This window comes from Squalius cephalus (assembly GCF_949319135.1).
Source record: "Squalius cephalus genome assembly, chromosome: 9".
In the NCBI taxonomy this organism is placed as follows: domain Eukaryota; kingdom Metazoa; phylum Chordata; class Actinopteri; order Cypriniformes; family Leuciscidae; genus Squalius; species Squalius cephalus.
The window spans coordinates 41551589-41569299 of NC_137130.1; the positions used below are offsets into that span (position 1 = coordinate 41551589).

Sequence of the window (17711 nt, forward strand, 5' to 3'; positions counted from 1 at the left end):
GATGTCAAAATCATACTAGCATTATAAGTGCACACCCCAGGAAACATTATAAAGTGATAAAACTTCGGTAGAGACGGCCTATACGGATCGACTCCCCTTTCCAAGAGTAACAACGCCGGCTCAAACATTTACAACGGCGCTAACGCCTTCCTCAGGAACGAGAACGAATCCATGCAACCCAGTTAGTATGAAGACAAGAGCCTGGATTCTGAGGAAAAGGTGAGCGATTTTTTGCTGAACATCCTGGTGTTTTTATGCACATTTCCAAATCGGAATATAAACTCTAAGCTTTTGTTTTAATAGCTGTTCCTGCCATGCAAACCTTTCGAACAAACATTCTTCAAAAGAGAGTGTCATACGTAGCAATGGGGTCAGCCCCGCCTCCTCACTAAGATGAACGTTTTTGTCTTTTCCTTGCACAGAGTTGCTCTCAGATCGACAGATAAACCTGTTTTGCACACGTCACTCAAACACAGAACCAGGAAGCAGGAAGAGTTTGTGAAAGAGAAACTGAAGTTTAGTTGAGCTGTTGTGTGTTTGTGTGTCTCATGCAGTAAAATGGCAGAAGCCAGAATTTCAGTGGATCAGAATGAGTTCCTATGTCCAGTGTGTCTGGATCTCCTGAAGGATCCAGTGACCACTTCCTGTGGACACAGTTACTGTAAGATCTGTATTACAGGCTGCTGGGATCAGGAGGATCAGAAGAGAGTCTACAGCTGCCCTCAGTGCAGACAGACCTTCAGTCCAAGACCTGCTTTAGCTAAAAACACCATGCTGGCTGAACTGGTGGAGAAACTGAAGAAGACTAAACTTCCTGCTGACTGTTACGCTGGAGCTGGAGATGTGCAGTGTGACGTCTGTGCTGGAAGAAAACACAAAGCCGTCAAGTCCTGTCTGCTGTGTCTGATCTCTTACTGCCAAAGTCACCTTGAACAACATGAGAGTTTGTTTAAAGGAAAGAGACACAATTTGACTGATGCCACTGGACGACTGCAGGAGATGATCTGCCAAACACATGATAAACTCCTTGAGGTTTTCTGTCGCACTGACCAGAAGTTTATATGTGTGCTGTGTACGATGGACGAACATAAAAACCACGACACTGTATCAGCTGCAGCACAGAGGACAGAGAAACAGGTATGAAACTACACACTGATGAAATAATGTTGACACTATTTATACTGGCACCATATGATCAGGAAACATCATTCACACTGCAGACGTCACAGAAGTGAACAGAAGCTGCAAGTGGACTTTCACTGCTGAGCGTAATTTGTGCTTCTTATTTAACTTAACAGAAAATATGGTGAAAATACACTGTAAACATGGATCAACACAAACTTTTGTAAAACAGGATTTAAAGGGGTCATGAACTGAGAAATCAAAGTTTCCTTGAGCATTTGACATATAAGACGTCATTATACTATAAGAATGTCCTGTAAGTATCAGATCTGAAAACTTCCTTGTTAGTCTAAAAACAGTTTTTATTGTAATCAATCCCAGCGAACAACTGGTTGTGGAATGTGCCTCTTTATGATATAATAGTGCAACTAAAGACGCCTCTGTAGAAGACAATCAACGCCTACTTCATCATCGTAACGTTGGCCCCGTCCACTGGCGTGTTAGAGAGATCAGATCACGAGGAGAGAAGATGCAGGATCACTCGACTAAAATCAACATTATCTTCTAAAGGATCGTAATGATAGGAATATGGTTATGAATGTGAATGTCTCAGTTGAGTATTATTTATTTGTATTCGCTACATTTCACTGTGGATTCTTTAGTAAATTATTTGCAATTTCGGCACAGGCTTTGCAAAAAGACTTCTAAGATATGGACTCGATAGTAATGCCACAACATGTAAGTAACTGTTAATTCTAATGCCTGATCTGTGACCAGTGATTTCTGATGTAATGATTCATGTAAAGTCAGATGTTCTTTGTCTATGTGTCAGTCAATCAAACCAGTGACTAAACGATCAACTTCACATAGTTTCTCTTAGTAGGATGAAAATATTCTGTTATTTAAACTGTGAATAAATTATATATATAAAGCGATCAAAGGATGCTCCCTTCAATTGCTGGAACTGTCAATCAAACAGAGTTTATCAGTAGCCCCGTTTACATGCACACTTTTTTGCTATTCTGATTGAGATCGTTCTGATTGACGAATTCCGGTTGACTGTTTACATGGGATGTTATCTAAACCGATCTGGTGTTTACATGTGCTGACGCTTCCAATCGAAATCATTTTGTGACATGCGCACACAGCTTGTCTGCCGGATCTGGAAGCTCATTATTTCCACGTTTTCAATCCTGTCAAGATGGTGCATCACTTAATTGTCGCGTTTAGTTGTAGGCATCAGACGCGTTTCCACTGTCAGGCCAGTGCGAGCCATAAACGTGGCATTTTATTGTATTGTGTAGGCTATTGTTCTTTGTTAATTATTGTCTTGTTTTGTAGCCTATTTGCATCAGTTTTTCATTCTCATACTCATATCACACTCATTATAGCATATAATTAAATATAGGCCATCATTATTGTAAAAAAAAAAAAAAGAAGAAAAAAAGGAAGTTTTATCAGAAAACGTTTCGGTTACTAACGTAACCTCTGTTCTCTCTAGAAGAGGGAACGAGTATTGCGTAGTTACTACGCTACGGGAAAGCCTTTCTTTCTCGAGATACTGAAGCCAAAAATTATCCTTAATTTTTATAATCTTGTCAACGCAGTGCGGCAGCCTGCAGACCTAGGGCAGGCTTACTAGCGTGCCCATTGGCTGCCCTGCGGCAACTGCAGCAGCCTACCGCTGAGCCCTTGGCGTGACGTCACGACCAATGAGCGCGCTTGGCGCGCTTAATGCGTCACAGCCCGCGAAAAGGGGTGTGGCTTAGCGTATAAAAGCGGGGCTCGGAGGCTGCTTCTCTGGTTTCTGTCGCATGAAGCGAATGAGCTCGTGGCGCGAGCACGGCGGGCTACGCAATACTCGTTCCCTCTTCTAGAGAGAACAGAGGTTACGTTAGTAACCGAAACGTTCTCTTACGAGAGGTTCTCTCGTATTGCGTAGTTACTACGCTACGGGAACACCCTTGTCAACGCCGTGCGCGCCCAGCATCCACTGAATGAGTCCCAGGGAGAGCCCGGGGAACGTGATAGCAGAGAGCCGGGCGGCCCACAGAGGGCTAGCGCCGTACATAAGCACACACTAGGGGGTTAGGAGCGGCACGGCCGGTCCGAACTGACAATTCCCTGTATAGTGCAGCTCAACCAGTAGAGCTAAATCACACAACGTAGCCCGCGCACTGATAGTGGGCTGGCATACGCGAGACTTAGACTGATAACACTTTCGCCTGCAAGGCGGGAACATCCAGGTTGTAAAACCTAACAAATGTGGAGGGGGAGGCCCAGCCTGCCGCTGCACAAATGTCATGAATGGGAATCCCGCTGGACCACGCCCACGACGAGGCCATGCCTCTGGTGGAGTGAGCTTGAATGCCCAATGGGCACTGCAGGTCTTTAGACGCATAAGCAGCAGCAATAGCGTCCACTATCCATCTGGACAGGCTGTGTTTCGAGGCGGCGAGACCCTTGGTGCGCCCGCCAAACGAAACAAAGAGCTGTTCCACCACTCGTTTGACTGAAGACAGTGCTATCAGAAAAACGGTTTTGAGCGTGAGGTATTTCATATCCACAGTTTCCAAGGGTTCGAAGGGATGCGCTTTCAGGGCCTCCAAGACCAGTGAAAGATCCCACATAGGAACCGAGGGGGGTCGCGGGGGGTTCATCCTCCTGGCTCCTCTAAGGAAGCGGATGACGAACTCGTTCCTTCCTAATGCGCGGCCCAGCTCTGAAACAGAGAGCGCTGAAATGGCCGTGACATAGACTTTGAGCGTGGAGGGGGACCTGCCCGCGTCCAGTAACTCTTGAAGGAAACACAGTACTCGCGATACCCCACATGTCTGTGGATCGAGCCCCTTAGCAGTGCACCATCTGTTAAACACTGACCATTTCGACATGTAGAGCCGCCTCGTAGAAGGGGCTCTAGATTGTATGATTGTGTTCATGACCCCGTCTGGCAGATCAGCGTGTAATCGTTGAGGCTCCACGCATGCAGAGACAGCGCTCTGGATGGGGATGCCATATTGAGCCGCGGGCTTGGGAGAGAAGGTCTCTCTTCACCGGTATCGGCCAGGGGGCTGAGTCTGCCAGCTGTATTAGATCCGGGAACCAAGCTTGGTTCTCCCAGTATGGGGCTAAGAGGAGCACTGTGTGGCGCGCTTCCCTGATTCTCTTGATGACCTGAGGCAGCAGAGAGACCGGGGGAAAAGCATACAGCGGGCCGCTGGGCCAGGTCTGGGCCAGCGCGTCCTCGTTCTTCGAGAAGAACTCTGGGCAATGAGCGTTGTCTTTTGACGCAAAAAGGTCGACTTTCGCTTTGCCGAAACGGCGCCACAGTGACTGGACTGTTTGGGGGTGTAGAGACCACTCCCCAGGGGGAACGTTGTCCCTGGACAGTCTGTCGGGGCCCTCGTTCAGGTGGCCAGGCACATGCGCGGCTCTCAGCGAGCGCAGAGAGTGCTGAGCCCACACGAGGAGGCGTTCCGCCAGGGTGCAGAGCGTCTTTGATCTGACACCGCCCTGGCGATTCACATAGGCCACTACCGATGTATTGTCCGTGCGGACTAGAACATGGTGACCGTGGAGGAATGGGAGGAAGTGTTTGAGCGCTTTCTCGACCGTGAGCATCTCTAGACAGTTTATGTGTAGGAGATTCTCCTGGTCTGACCAGCGGCCATAGACCGGTCTGCCTTCGAAGAGCGCTCCCCAACCTAGGTTGGAAGCGTCTGTCGAGACAACTTTCCGGTGTGAAATCACTCCCATAGTCACTCCTGTGTGATACCATTCGGCTGCCAGCCAGGGCTGCAGGGCTGAAATGCAGCTCTGATTCACTCTGACTCGCAAGCCGCCGGCCGCCCAGGCTCGGTGGGGCACGCGCGCTTTCAGCCAGCGTTGAAGCGGGCGCATGCGCAGTAAGCCCAGCTGGAGCGCTGCTGCAGCTGAGGCAATATGCCCCAGGATACGCTGGAATGTCCTCAGCGGAACCCGGCTGCCTATTTGGAGGGATGCGGCGAGGAGGCGGATGCGGCACGCGCGCTGCTCCGACAGTCTGGCCGTCATAGCCACCGAGTCCAGTTCTATTCCAAGAAGGAAATTGACTGACGGGGCGATAGCGAGCTCTTGGTCCAGTGACCGAGAGTCCCAGATCCTCCAGATGGCTGAGAAGCGCTGTTCTGTGAGACACAAGTTCCGTCTCTGACAGCGCTAGAATAAGCCAATCGTCCAGATAATTCAGTATTCGCATTCCCTGTTTCTCAGGGGAGCGAGAGCCGTGTCCATGCATTTCGTAATGTACGGGGTGCCAAAGACAGGCCGAAGGGCAGGATTGTGTACTGATATACTCGACCGTTGAAGGCGAATCTCAAGAATGGCCTGTGACGGGGAGTTATCTGGATCTGAAAATATGCGTCTTTTAGATCGAGAGAGATAAACCAGTCTCCTGGGCGAATCTGCGCGAGGATTTTTCTGGTTGTGATCATTTTGAACGGCCGTCTCATGAGGGCTTTGTTCAGATGTCTCAGATCTAAAATAGGTCTTAATGCTCCGTCCTTCTTGGGTACGAGGAAGTAGCGGCTGTAAAAGCTCGACTCGCTCAGAGAAGGATGAACCTGTTCTATAGCCCTTTTGCGCAGCAGCTTCGCTATTTCGGCTTGAAGCAGGTGCGCAGCTTCTGAACTCACTTTCGTCTCCGTCTGTGCTAGAAAGCGCGGAGGGCGACGAGCGAATTGAAGCGAATAGCCGTGTTTTACAGTACTCAGCACCCATTCTGACGCGCCCTGAATAGCTTCCCATGCTTCCGCATGCATAGCTAGGGGTCGAATGGTCTCTGGGTTCAGATCGCCGCGCTGCGCGGGATTGGGGAACCTGTATCAGAGAGGATGGAGCGGCGTGCGCGCCGCTGGTGCTCGAACACGGGGGCTGGTAAACAGTATTGGCCGGCTGTACAGCGTTCGGTAGCTCGGTCCCAGAGGATGGAGCGCGATTTGCTGACAAACACCCCTGGCGCGAAAGCGGCGTGGGGATTGTAATGTCTAAAAGTGAGTGCGCGTGCACGTGAGCGGGCGCAGAGTTTACACTTATGACACGGCCAGTGTTTGGGAGCTTAGAGGGTGTGCGACCCGAGGTAACTGAATGGCAGAGCGAGCAGCGGGTAGGTGTGAGCACAAGTTGTGGGCACATTTACTACACTTAGTACTCGAGCGGCTTGTGTCCGCTTTATGAGAGAGCGCTCTATGCGCGTTACCATGGGGACCATGTTTGTGTGAAGCAGTGAGCACATGGGAGTGGGCACATTTTCTACACTTATGACACCTTCGGCCAGAGCCGGAATGTTTGTGAGCTTTAGAGGATCTGCAACCCGGGGTAACTGTGTGATAGAGCGGGCAGCAGCTAGGTGTGAGCACAGAGTTGTGGGCACATTTACTACACTTAGTACTCAAGCGGCATGTGTCCGCTTTATGAGAGTGCGCTCTGTGAGCGTTACCGGGGAGACCGTGTTTTGTGTGTAGCAGTGAGCACATGGGAGTGGGCACATTTTCTACACTTGTAACACCATCGGCGTTATAGAGCAAATGCTTTGATGGCTCATATGTTTAGACGCTCATAAATACTCAAGCACCATCCTGTGAGATGCGGGTTCGCTTTCTGTATGTAAGAAAGCTGGCCGCGAGCTCGGAGAAGCCAGCAGAAAAAATATTTTTCTGCCGCCAGAGCCGGATTTGAACACGGGTCTCCAGTGCAGAAGCGTAATATTCTGCCACTGAGCCACAGGGGCACACATGAGCTTCCAGTTGGTGCGAGCATATGACCGAGCGTCGTGTTTCGGCGTTTGTTTGCAGGCGCGCGTGTATTAAAACAGGCCCGTTTACTGCAGCATTAGTATTTCCAGCCGCCTGAACATAGAGGGGACTGAGAAATATGTATCCCGTGAGATGCGGGTTTGCTTTCTGTATGTAAGAAAGCTGGCCGCGAGCTCGGAGAAGCAAGCAGAAAAAAGTTTTTCTGCTGCCAGAGCCAGATTCGAACACGGGTCTCTGGTGCGGAAGCCTAATGTTCTGCCACTGAGCCACAGGGGCACACATGAGCTTCCGGTCAGTGCGAGCATATGACCGAGCGTCGTGTTTCGTTTCGGCGTTTGTTTGCAGGCGCGCGTGTATTAAAACAGGCCCGTTTACTGCAGTATTAGTATTTCCAGCCGCCTGAACTTAGAGGGGACTGAGAAATATGTATCCCGTGAGATGCGGGTTTGCTTTCTGTATGTAAGAAAGCTGGCCGCGAGCTCGGAGAAGCAAGCAGAAAAAAGTTTTTCTGCTGCCAGAGCCGGATTCGAACACGGGTCTCTGGTGTGGAAGCCTAATGTTCTGCCACTGAGCCACAGGGGCACACATGAGCTTCCAGTCAGTGCGAGCATATGACCGAGCGTTTGTTTGCAGGCGCGCGTGTATTAAAACAGGCCCGTTTACTGCAGTATTAGTATTTCCAGCCGCCTGAACTTAGAGGGGACTGAGAAATATGTATCCCGTGAGATGCGGGTTTGCTTTCTGTATGTAAGAAAGCTGGCCGCGAGCTCGGAGAAGCAAGCAGAAAAAAGTTTTTCTGCTGCCAGAGCCGGATTCGAACACGGGTCTCTGGTGTGGAAGCCTAATGTTCTGCCACTGAGCCACAGGGGCACACATGAGCTTCCAGTCAGTGCGAGCATATGACCGAGCGTTTGTTTGCAGGCGCGCGTGTATTAAAACAGGCTCGTTTACTGCAGTATTAGTATTTCCAGCCGCCTGAACTTAGAGGGGACTGAGAAATATGCGAGGATTGGAGGAAGTCCGGCCTAAGCGGGACGAAAACACTCTCTCTTCCTCCTTTCGCCGGTGCTCGTGACGTCCGCTCTGATATCCCTTGAGAACGGCGCAGTTGCGCGGCTCGAACAAAGGGAGAGAGAGCGGGAAGATGTCATTATGTGCTGTGACATCGTTTGTTTGCAGGCGTGCGTGTATAACAACAGGCTCGTTTACTGCAATATAGATATTTCTAGTCGCCTGAGCTAGGAGGGGACTGAGAAATGTGTGAGAAACGGAGGTGGCCGGAGAGTGACGCGCGCGACCGAGACGCGGGGTAGCTTTCTTATAACGTAAAGGAAGCCAGCCCGTGACCGTCTACTTCTGACATCCCTTGTGAGCGGCGCCTTGCGCGGCTCGAACAGAGGGGGAGAGGGCGTGCGTCATCCGGGGGGGGGGGGGGGGTAGCTTCCTTGTAACGTAAAGGAAGCTATAGCCCGTGACCGTCCGTTCTGACATCCCTTGTGAGCGGCGCCGTTTGCGCGGCTTGACAGAGGGGAGTAACCAGCTGGTCTGCTTCATCCCCTGAGGCGACGGCAGTGCGGGCAGAGGCCGGCCGCTGCGCGTCGGTGAAGGGCGGGGGAGAAGGAGAGAGCGAGGCTCGCGGGAGGGGCTCCGGCGAGCGCTCAGCTATAACCACCGGCTCGGAAGGCCTTTGAGAGCGGCGTTTTTTCTTACGCGGCCCGGAAGAGGCAGCCGGAGAAGGTGGAGGATCGTGAAACATGGCGAGTCGAGCCCGCAGGGTCGACATCGGCAAGTCCTCACACTGTTCGCAGCCGCCCGTGAAGGGCGCGGGCTGCGTGGTCGAAACCCAGGCAGAGAGCGCAGATCACGTGGCGGTCTCCGTCGCTGAGCGCGGCTCTGCACGAGCCACAGGATGAGCGAGGCATTTGCAACAACGCCTCGCGCTCTTTTAGATGCAAAGTGTGTCGTGGGGCGAACACACAAACACATACAACACAGAGCAGTAAAAGGATATATTCGCCGGATAGCGAAGCAGGCAGGGAAAGCTGAAGGCGGCGAAGGCGGCCGGCGTCCTCAGGCTGAGATCCTCGGCGTGCTGGTTGCTTGATTCGACGGCGGCTTCCTCAGAGAGCAGCGATGCGTAGAGCTTCGCTGAAAAGACAGAAATCAGAGAAGCAGCCTCCGAGCCCCGCTTTTATACGCTAAGCCACACCCCTTTTCGCGGGCTGTGACGCATTAAGCGCGCCAAGCGCGCTCATTGGTCGTGACGTCACGCCAAGGGCTCAGCGGTAGGCTGCTGCAGTTGCCGCAGGGCAGCCAATGGGCACGCTAGTAAGCCTGCCCTAGGTCTGCAGGCTGCCGCACTGCGTTGACAAGATTATAAAAATTAAGGATAATTTTTGGCTTCAGTATCTCGAGAAAGAAAGGCTTTCCCGTAGCGTAGTAACTACGCAATACGAGAGAACCTCTCGTAAGAGAACTAATCAGAAAGAAATCACTGGAAACAGCCTGATCGATCGCAAAACAAGAGCGACTGTTTGCTGGCATTTTTGTTGTTTAATTGAATTTTAAAACCCAAGAATAGATGTTTTACCACAGGTTTACAATAAAAATCGATACATTTATCATAATGAATTAATTTGTGTCAAAATTGCACATTAGTCACAGAAATAAAGTGGTTTACCGTTTATGACGTTCGTGAACGTTTACAAAAGAAAGAGGACACACAACTTATTCGCGTCTGTTTCTGTTTATTTGGTTGCCTAGTAACAGGACGTATTTACATCACATTTAGAAAGAATGTTCATTTCTACAAATATGCCACCAAAAATATGACCTGAGGAGCTTTAGCACTCTCTCCCAGAAGGATACAGTTATATTTTCAGTCAGAGAAAAAGAGGATAGTCCGAGACATAGGCTACTGAAAGATAAAATAAAAACAGGATTATGATTTGTCTGATTTCTTCAAGCGTACATATTTTCCATGTTTACTATGGTAATGGTTAGCGTGCATAGTTTTTTTGCATCGGGTATAAATATTCCTACCTTATACGGTGATCAGAATCCACATCTGATCACAAACAGAAGGCGTAATGTTAGCTGACAGAATTATCTGGCGCAAAACCAGGCATGCGCAGAAAGACGTACACTCAAAGTAATCGGATCAGCTCGTTTACATGGTGTAATCTTTCGTTTGATCGGTTCATGAAAAGGTTTATTCCACCCCCTTCAATCCGACTGAAATTTTAATCGATTTGAGCATTTTTATTCCGATTGAGGTGTTGACATGGAGCATTTTCATTCTGATTGGACTTGCACCTGGTTATAATCGGAATACAATGCTACATGTAAACGGGGCAAGTGACTTACGCTGAGGCTAAAATCAGGGTAGCAAAAATGCCTTTTATTTCTAAATTATGACAATTTTTGATGTCAAAATCATACTAACATTATAAGTGCACACCCCAGGAAACATTATAAAATGATAAAACAATGCAGTTCATGACCCCTTTAATGAAGCAAAAATAAAGGAAAATATTCACCCATTGTTTGACAAAATATATCTCTGTCAAGAATAACGCAAGTTCAATGAGTAACACTTTAGAATAAGGTTCCTTTGTTAATGAATAACTACACAGGAACAAATGAGTAACACAATATTAACAATCTAGTAACTACTATTAACTAACAATAAAATCTGATTAACTAATTAGTAAGTAATAGCACACAGATGAAAGTCTTAGTTCACTATTAACTAATCAATAACTACTATTTTTTAATGCTACCCAGAGAACTACTGAAACATTTTCATAATTCATGCAAAACTAATCAATAATTAATGCAGGACAAATGTCTAGCACTACATTAACATTTTAACTGCTATTGTAAACGAATACACAAGGTTATTTACATTATCAATATGTAGTAGCATAGCAGACTTATGATTTATGAAAGCTGTCAATAATTAGCCTATGCTGTCATATAGCAATAATTAGCTAGCTCATAAATACATATATGTGTGTGTGTGTGTGTGTGTGTGTGTGTGTGTGTGTGAATATCTTGTGAATGATTAGAAGATTCTACACTTTAGGATTGGCTTTTCATTAGTAACTACTGTAAGAATCATGGTAACTAACTAGTAATGACTCAAGTGTTACTGCATACTTCTATGGGAATTACTAGCTAAAACTTCCCCAAAAACCTCAAAAGCTTAACATGATTTCAGTAACTAGTTAGTTACCATGATCTTCACTTTAGAATACGGATCCAAATGATTAGTAATTTAACTAATTTACATATAAATTGCACGATAAACACTATACCTTATGCTTCATGTAAATTCATGTACAATGGTGGTAAAACTGATCAATCATCCCTTCAGGGGTTTGAACCTCCAGCCATTGGTTATTAATTCTACTGTTACTGGATTCAACTCTTCACATGATGATATAGTGCCAGTATAAAGTGCCATCTGTGTTATTGGTTTGTGCTGCAGAATCAGCTGAAGGAGACGCAGAGGTCGTTCCAGCAGAGGATCCAGCAGAGAGAGAAAGATCTTCAGCAGCTGAGAGAGGCTGTAGAGGCTCATAAGGTGAGTCTGGAGAAGAAGAGAAGTTTGAGAAGTCTCAGTCAGGACTCACTGAAGCTCACTGTGTGATTGTGGTGTGTGTCCTAACAGCGCTCTGCACACACAGCAGTGGAGGACAGTGAGAGGATCTTCACTGAGCTCATCCGCTCCATTGAGAGAAGCCGCTCTGAGGCGACACAGCGGATCAGAGATCAGGAAAAGACTGCAGTGAGTCGAGCTGAAGAACGACTGGAGCGACTGGAGCAGGAGATCAATGATCTGAGGAGGAGAGACGCTGAGCTGGAGCAGCTTTCACACACACAGGATCACATACATTTCCTGCAGGTAACAGAGATCCAGAAGAACAGGATCATAGTGGACTTGAGCAAGAGACTCAGACTTGAGCAGAATGAGCCGCTGACTGAAGTGTTGATCTGTGTGTTCGGTTATTATATAATCATCAGTCAGACTCTCATCTGATCATCTTCACTCACAATTCAACTTTTTTACCTCATTTTTCTTCTGATTTCTTATATAATGGTGAAATCAGTGAACTTCATGGTAGCAGTTTGAGTAATGTTCATCAAAGTTGGATCAGATGATCTTCAAACTTGACAGAATTGACAGTATTTTCATAATTGTTTGCCTTTAACCGTTGATGAATTTGACCATGAAGACCCTAAACATGAAGTCTGTATATTAGCAAAGCTTCAACATACTGAAACCACACAAAACCTGACCTTGGGATCGTGTCCTAAGAGTCCTTGTGGATTTCAGTGTCATTAACTGCTCAAAAGTTATAAATAATGTTCAATCTGCTCGTAGATTTTGAACTGCTTTTCCTGAGCGAATCTACTCAAGTCTACAATGAGACCAGGGCCGTTTCTGAACATTTTGCCCCTTCCCAAACCTTACACACTCAAAACTTATATGTTTAAGTACTGATATACTTTTTCATAAATTATATAAATAGGTTGTTTCATTGATGTACATTCATTCTTTTTTTCTGCTCTCATATTGGTTGTAGGAACAACATTAGCGTTCAGTGGTTCAGCGTAGTTTGTTAGCAATGAAAGTTTCACAGGTTCCAGTTCACAGTATCCAAATCTAAACTCATTTATAGTAAATTGATTGTCTAGTTTATTTTCTATAGAGATTTCTAGTTGATCATTTCTCTCTCCTCATCACTCGCTGCCTGATCACTAATAAAAAACCTCTCTCTGTATTCACTCCATGTCAAAATTAATTCAGTGTGCTTTTAAATAAAGCCAATCTCAAGACACGCGATGTGTTCAATGAAAAAAAAAATGGACAACGAATAGAATAAAATGAGAAATGTTATATTATTTCCTTTAATACAACTGTATCGTTTCTTCACTTATGCACAATAATGCAACAGTAGCCTATTGTTTTTTCAATAAAACTTAAAGTGCTTTAATTTTCAATTTAAATACACATTCATCTTTCCAGCGGTGAAATATCCCTGTAAAGTGCTTTATTAAAAGTTAAATTACCCCAAACCCAAGCATATATTAAATTATTGTTTAGTACTTTACATTTCATAGTAAATATAATAAACTGAAAAAAAAAATCACATATTAATGCCTTTTCATCACACAAATATGAATTTAGCAAAGTTTGCCCTATAATTCTGTGAATAAAACAAAGGTTTTAATGACATTCCCAGTGTATTAAATTTGTTTAGAGTTCAATTTACACAATATAATACAGCTAAGATGAAGATTGATGCATTTCATCAGGATAATGATATGGGGTGCGTTCTCCGATAACGTTGTCTCTTAGCGCGCTACGAAGACTCAAAAGGTACACCTTAACTACAGGTATACCTTTTCTCCGTGTGTTCTCCGAACTATACCTTAGGACGTTGCTTAAGGTAAACCTTCTTAAGTTCGACCTTAGCAGGCGCTGTCCATGGTGGAGACGCTGAATAGGTTGATATCGATGCCTCGATGATCGATTGTGCGCTCTTTCCTTCACAGCGGTATAGGTAAAGTATTGAGAAAACAATGTTCTTTATAAAGAAGCGTTTTAGAAATAGTACAAACTGCATTTATCGGGGCTCATTGAAATATGTACATGCAGAAATAAATATGAGTATGTGTTTATAATTTAGCAAGTGTGCAATCCCAAACCCTCACGGCCATAAGTGTGTTAATGTTCTCCACAACGTATGCTGATTATCCACCAGCCATGTAGTTGACATACACTAACTGGCTCCGCGGACGGCGCCGCCTTTGATTTAAAACAAGTACTCGCTGTCTCGCTGCCATAGCTATAAAGTTTGTGTAAACTCATCTTTCTTTATATAGACTCCTAAGCCTTTTCTGTCAAATGGTTCGCCAGCTGATGTGCCTTAGGATAGTAATTAAAAAAGCTAACAACCATTAGTGTATGGAAACTTTATTAATGAAAACACTTCCATACACTGGGTGTAGGCTATAACAACTTAAGTATTTTATGTGTAAAATTTTAAAGTAAAGTAAAAATGTAATTTTAATACTAAATCAGATTTTATATTAAATGTTCATATAAAATTTTCTATGTGTAATTAAACTGCGATGTAAAAAAGCTTTTTGCGTAGTGGTGGCCACTAGCGGTATGAACCGTCAGCAGCGATAAGGTATAGCTAAGAGCGCTCCAGACCAACCTTACGAACGTATGACTTACAGAAGGTATACTTAACTAAGAAGGTTTCGGAAACCACGTATTAACGATAAGGTACTTCTTAAGGTACAACTTAAGAACGACGTAGCGTTAAGGTAGTTTCGGAGAACGCACCCATGATTATTTAAAAAAATTAATGTGAGAGAGATGTTGTATATCACTGACCTCTAGATTTTATTCACATGGGAATTTTCATGATTCCTGGACACTGCTGCTGTCATTCATTTTTTAAATATATCATTTCAAAACACACTAAACATTTGGATTTATGATCGCAGCATTTCTAATAAAATCATGTATTTCTCAAGCTAATATTGAGCTTAAATTGATTTCCTAGGAAGTTCACATATAGTGTAAAAGGCAAACGCTAGAACTTGTGTCTCTAATGTCACTTTATGAATATGAGAAGAATGAAGCTGATGCTGTGAAAGTGCTGGATTGAGGAGAGTTACTAAAGATCAACAAGAGCCGCACAAATCTGACAGTAGAGCAGGTTATTGATGAAGTGTGGAGGTGATGAGCTTTGATTTCTGTTTTCTCTAGAGTTTCCAGTCTCTCTCAGCTCCTCCTGAATCTACAGACGTAAATGACAATCCCTTCAGTTCTCTCTCCTCTTTTGATGGCGTGAGAGAATCTGTCCGTCAGCTGAGAGACAAACTGGAGGATTTCTGCAAAGAGGAGCTGAAGAAGATCTCTGACAGAGGCAGTAGCGGAACCAGTGCCACCCCGGACCCCCCTCTGGCTCCGCCACTGGACAGAGGTAAAGTCCTGGAGATTCTGCTCTCAGAAATGATCCTCCATCATCTCAGATCATGTAGAAGATCATATTAGAAATGTCTTAGGAACGGATGCAGGGATCATTTTCTCTTGACATGATAATCACACTCTTCATGTCTGTTGATTTCCACAGTCACTTTCTCCAACATTGTTCCCAGGACCAGGAACGACTTCCTACAATGTAAGTCACTGAGAAAACAAGCAGAAAAACTCACTGAGTGTGTTCATGTTCTTCCTGGAGAAGTGAAAGAAAACATGACAGAAGAGTTTTAGAGTTGATCATGTAAATGATGATTTGCTCAGGATATCTGGTAAACTGTACTGAGACACTGATGATATATTGAACATGAAGAGTTCAGATACATTAAAAGATCAGATTCATAATTCCTGATTCTGATGTGTTTTATCTCCATCAGATTCCCATCAGCTCACTCTGGATCTGAACACAGTGAATGAACGCCTCCGTCTGTCTGAGGAGAACAGAGTGATTACTGACACTTACCCAGTGTTTCAGTCGTATCCTGATCATCCAGACAGATTTGATCATCTTCAGGTGTTGTGTAGAGAGAGTGTGTGTGGACGCTGTTACTGGGAGATTGAGTGGAGTGGTTGTGGTGTGTGTATATCAGTGTCATATAAGAGCATCAGCAGGAAGGGACGGGGTAATGAGTGTTTGTTTGGATCTAATGATCAGTCCTGGAGTTTGTTCTGCTCTTCTGACAGTTACTCATTCATACACAATAACATAGAGACTAAACTCCCTGTAGAGTCCATCAGCAGTAGAACAGGAGTGTGTGTGGATCACGGTAGAACAGGAGTGTGTGTGGATCACAGTAGAACAGGAGTGTATGTGGATCACGGTAGAATAGGAGTGTGTGTGGATCACAGTGCAGGAACTCTGTCCTTCTACAGCATCTCTGACACGATGAGCCTCATCCACACAGTCCAGACCACATTCACTCAACCACTCTATCCTGGGTTTTGGGTTTTTAATGGATCAGTGAAACTGTGTTGATGAATCAGAATAGATTGTAGAGATATTCTACCCATAATGCTTTGAGCTGGATGATAAATCAGTGACTGTCACGCTGGCTTGACTAGATAATCCAAGATAAGAGGCTTGACGCAGAAAGATGATGAACACTTACATTTAATAAACAATTTATATTTCAATGTATTTATAAAGCACAATTGAAAACAACTAAAGTTGACCAGTGTGTGTACAGAATGAATAATCATTAAGTAAAATATAGACAAAGACACAAGTAAACAACAAAGCATAGAAAGACAGAACTCATGAATTATAAGACAGATCAAATAAAAAGATTTTAACTTAGATTTAAAAATAGATATTGTGGGAGCAGTTCTGATTTGAACAGGACATGAACATCAGATGACTGAGGGTTTAAATACACTAGATAACAAGAGACTGAATGAAGGACAGGTGATGGTGATAAGTTGTCATGGTTACAAACAAGGGTTGCTATGGAATAATACTACAGCTGAACTTCTGTCAGTGAAATAACATGTTCAGGTTCTTCAGTCGAGCGCTAGAGCCGTATTGGTGGAGTGAACGATGAGATCCCACTAAACTCCATAATAAAAGTCAGAGCGTTTAACACCCTGTCCTACCAGAAGCGACACGACTACGAGATGGGTCAAAATCAATCAAAACTCTGATTAACATGAAAATAACCTTTTATCGTGTCACGGCGTCGCGTGTAGTTAGGACACAGTGTAAAGATGAGTGAGAGACACAAGGTGAAGAAACAGGCCAGGATACTGAGAGAGAAGAGAGGGGAAATATGAGACAGAAGAAGATGGAGACACAAAGAGACTCACTACAAACATGTCTGGATGATACGAGCAAATCCAAGACTTTGACTGAATTTAAGACATTCAAGGATGATCTCAAAAGACAAAGACGTTAATATAGAAGCAACAAGTAAAGAAATACAGGAACAGAATATCAAAGTTGAGGGAATTTAGATGCAGATTCAAGAGAATGAATCAGTCGCAGTTTGTTGATCAATTCCTGTGTAACTGAAGGATCTGAGGATCTCAAACCTGTGTGTGTGTGTGTGTGTGTGTCACTTCATCCATACATCTGTGTTGTGTTTTAGTTTCTTTGATTTAAAATAATGTATAATCATTAGTCATGTATGTAGCTGTCATTTGATTTACACACTTTATCATTTATTCATTTTATTATTATTCATGTCATTTTATGTGTTTTTATATGTAATATTACTTATTATTTCCTGAATCTTCTGATTGTGGGGTGTCACATGTTTGTCCTCATGAATAAGAGATCAGAGGAATCTCTCAGTTTCAGGGTTTTATGGGATGTTGTTGTGAATCAGTCTGGAATAAACACACTTGTTGTATTTGTGCTGGTCAGATAGTGATGGAGAGTCGACTACAAAAGAGTGAAGCAAGCACCACTTTAATTTACAGCCCGCACTGACCCTGTAACTACATGAACAAGAGTGTATTTCCCCAGTATTTAAAAAGCTGAAATAGGTTTAGTTTCAAACTCAATCAGTGCACTTTTGCTATCAAAAAATTACTGTATAAATGCACAGATATGTACCCCGTAATTTTACATAAGCCTTTACGTATTAGTACACTATTATTACACAAAAGTGTATGTTCTCGCTAAATTGCTCCCAAATGTAAGAGTGTTGTATCATAATAATAGAAGAATAAGTGCCCCTATATTTCTAAAATACTTACAGTATAAATAATTAGTTAATTTTCCTGGTTGTTAC

The 17711-nt window shown here is 44.6% G+C and overlaps 1 protein-coding gene across 1 annotated transcript; it reads left to right on the forward strand.

Annotated features, from left to right (window-relative positions):
- The first annotated feature begins 472 nt into the window (after positions 1–472).
- On the forward strand, positions 473–17326 carry LOC307164947 (tripartite motif-containing protein 16-like). The gene is made up of 6 exons (XM_079882180.1): positions 473–1137; positions 11407–11502; positions 11590–11823; positions 14707–14923; positions 15074–15121; positions 15357–17326. Exons 1-6 carry the CDS (start codon positions 559–561, stop codon positions 15953–15955), a joined length of 1773 nt encoding a protein of 590 aa, XP_079738306.1. The 5' UTR covers positions 473–558; the 3' UTR covers positions 15956–17326.
- Positions 17327–17711: the final 385 nt, after the last annotated feature.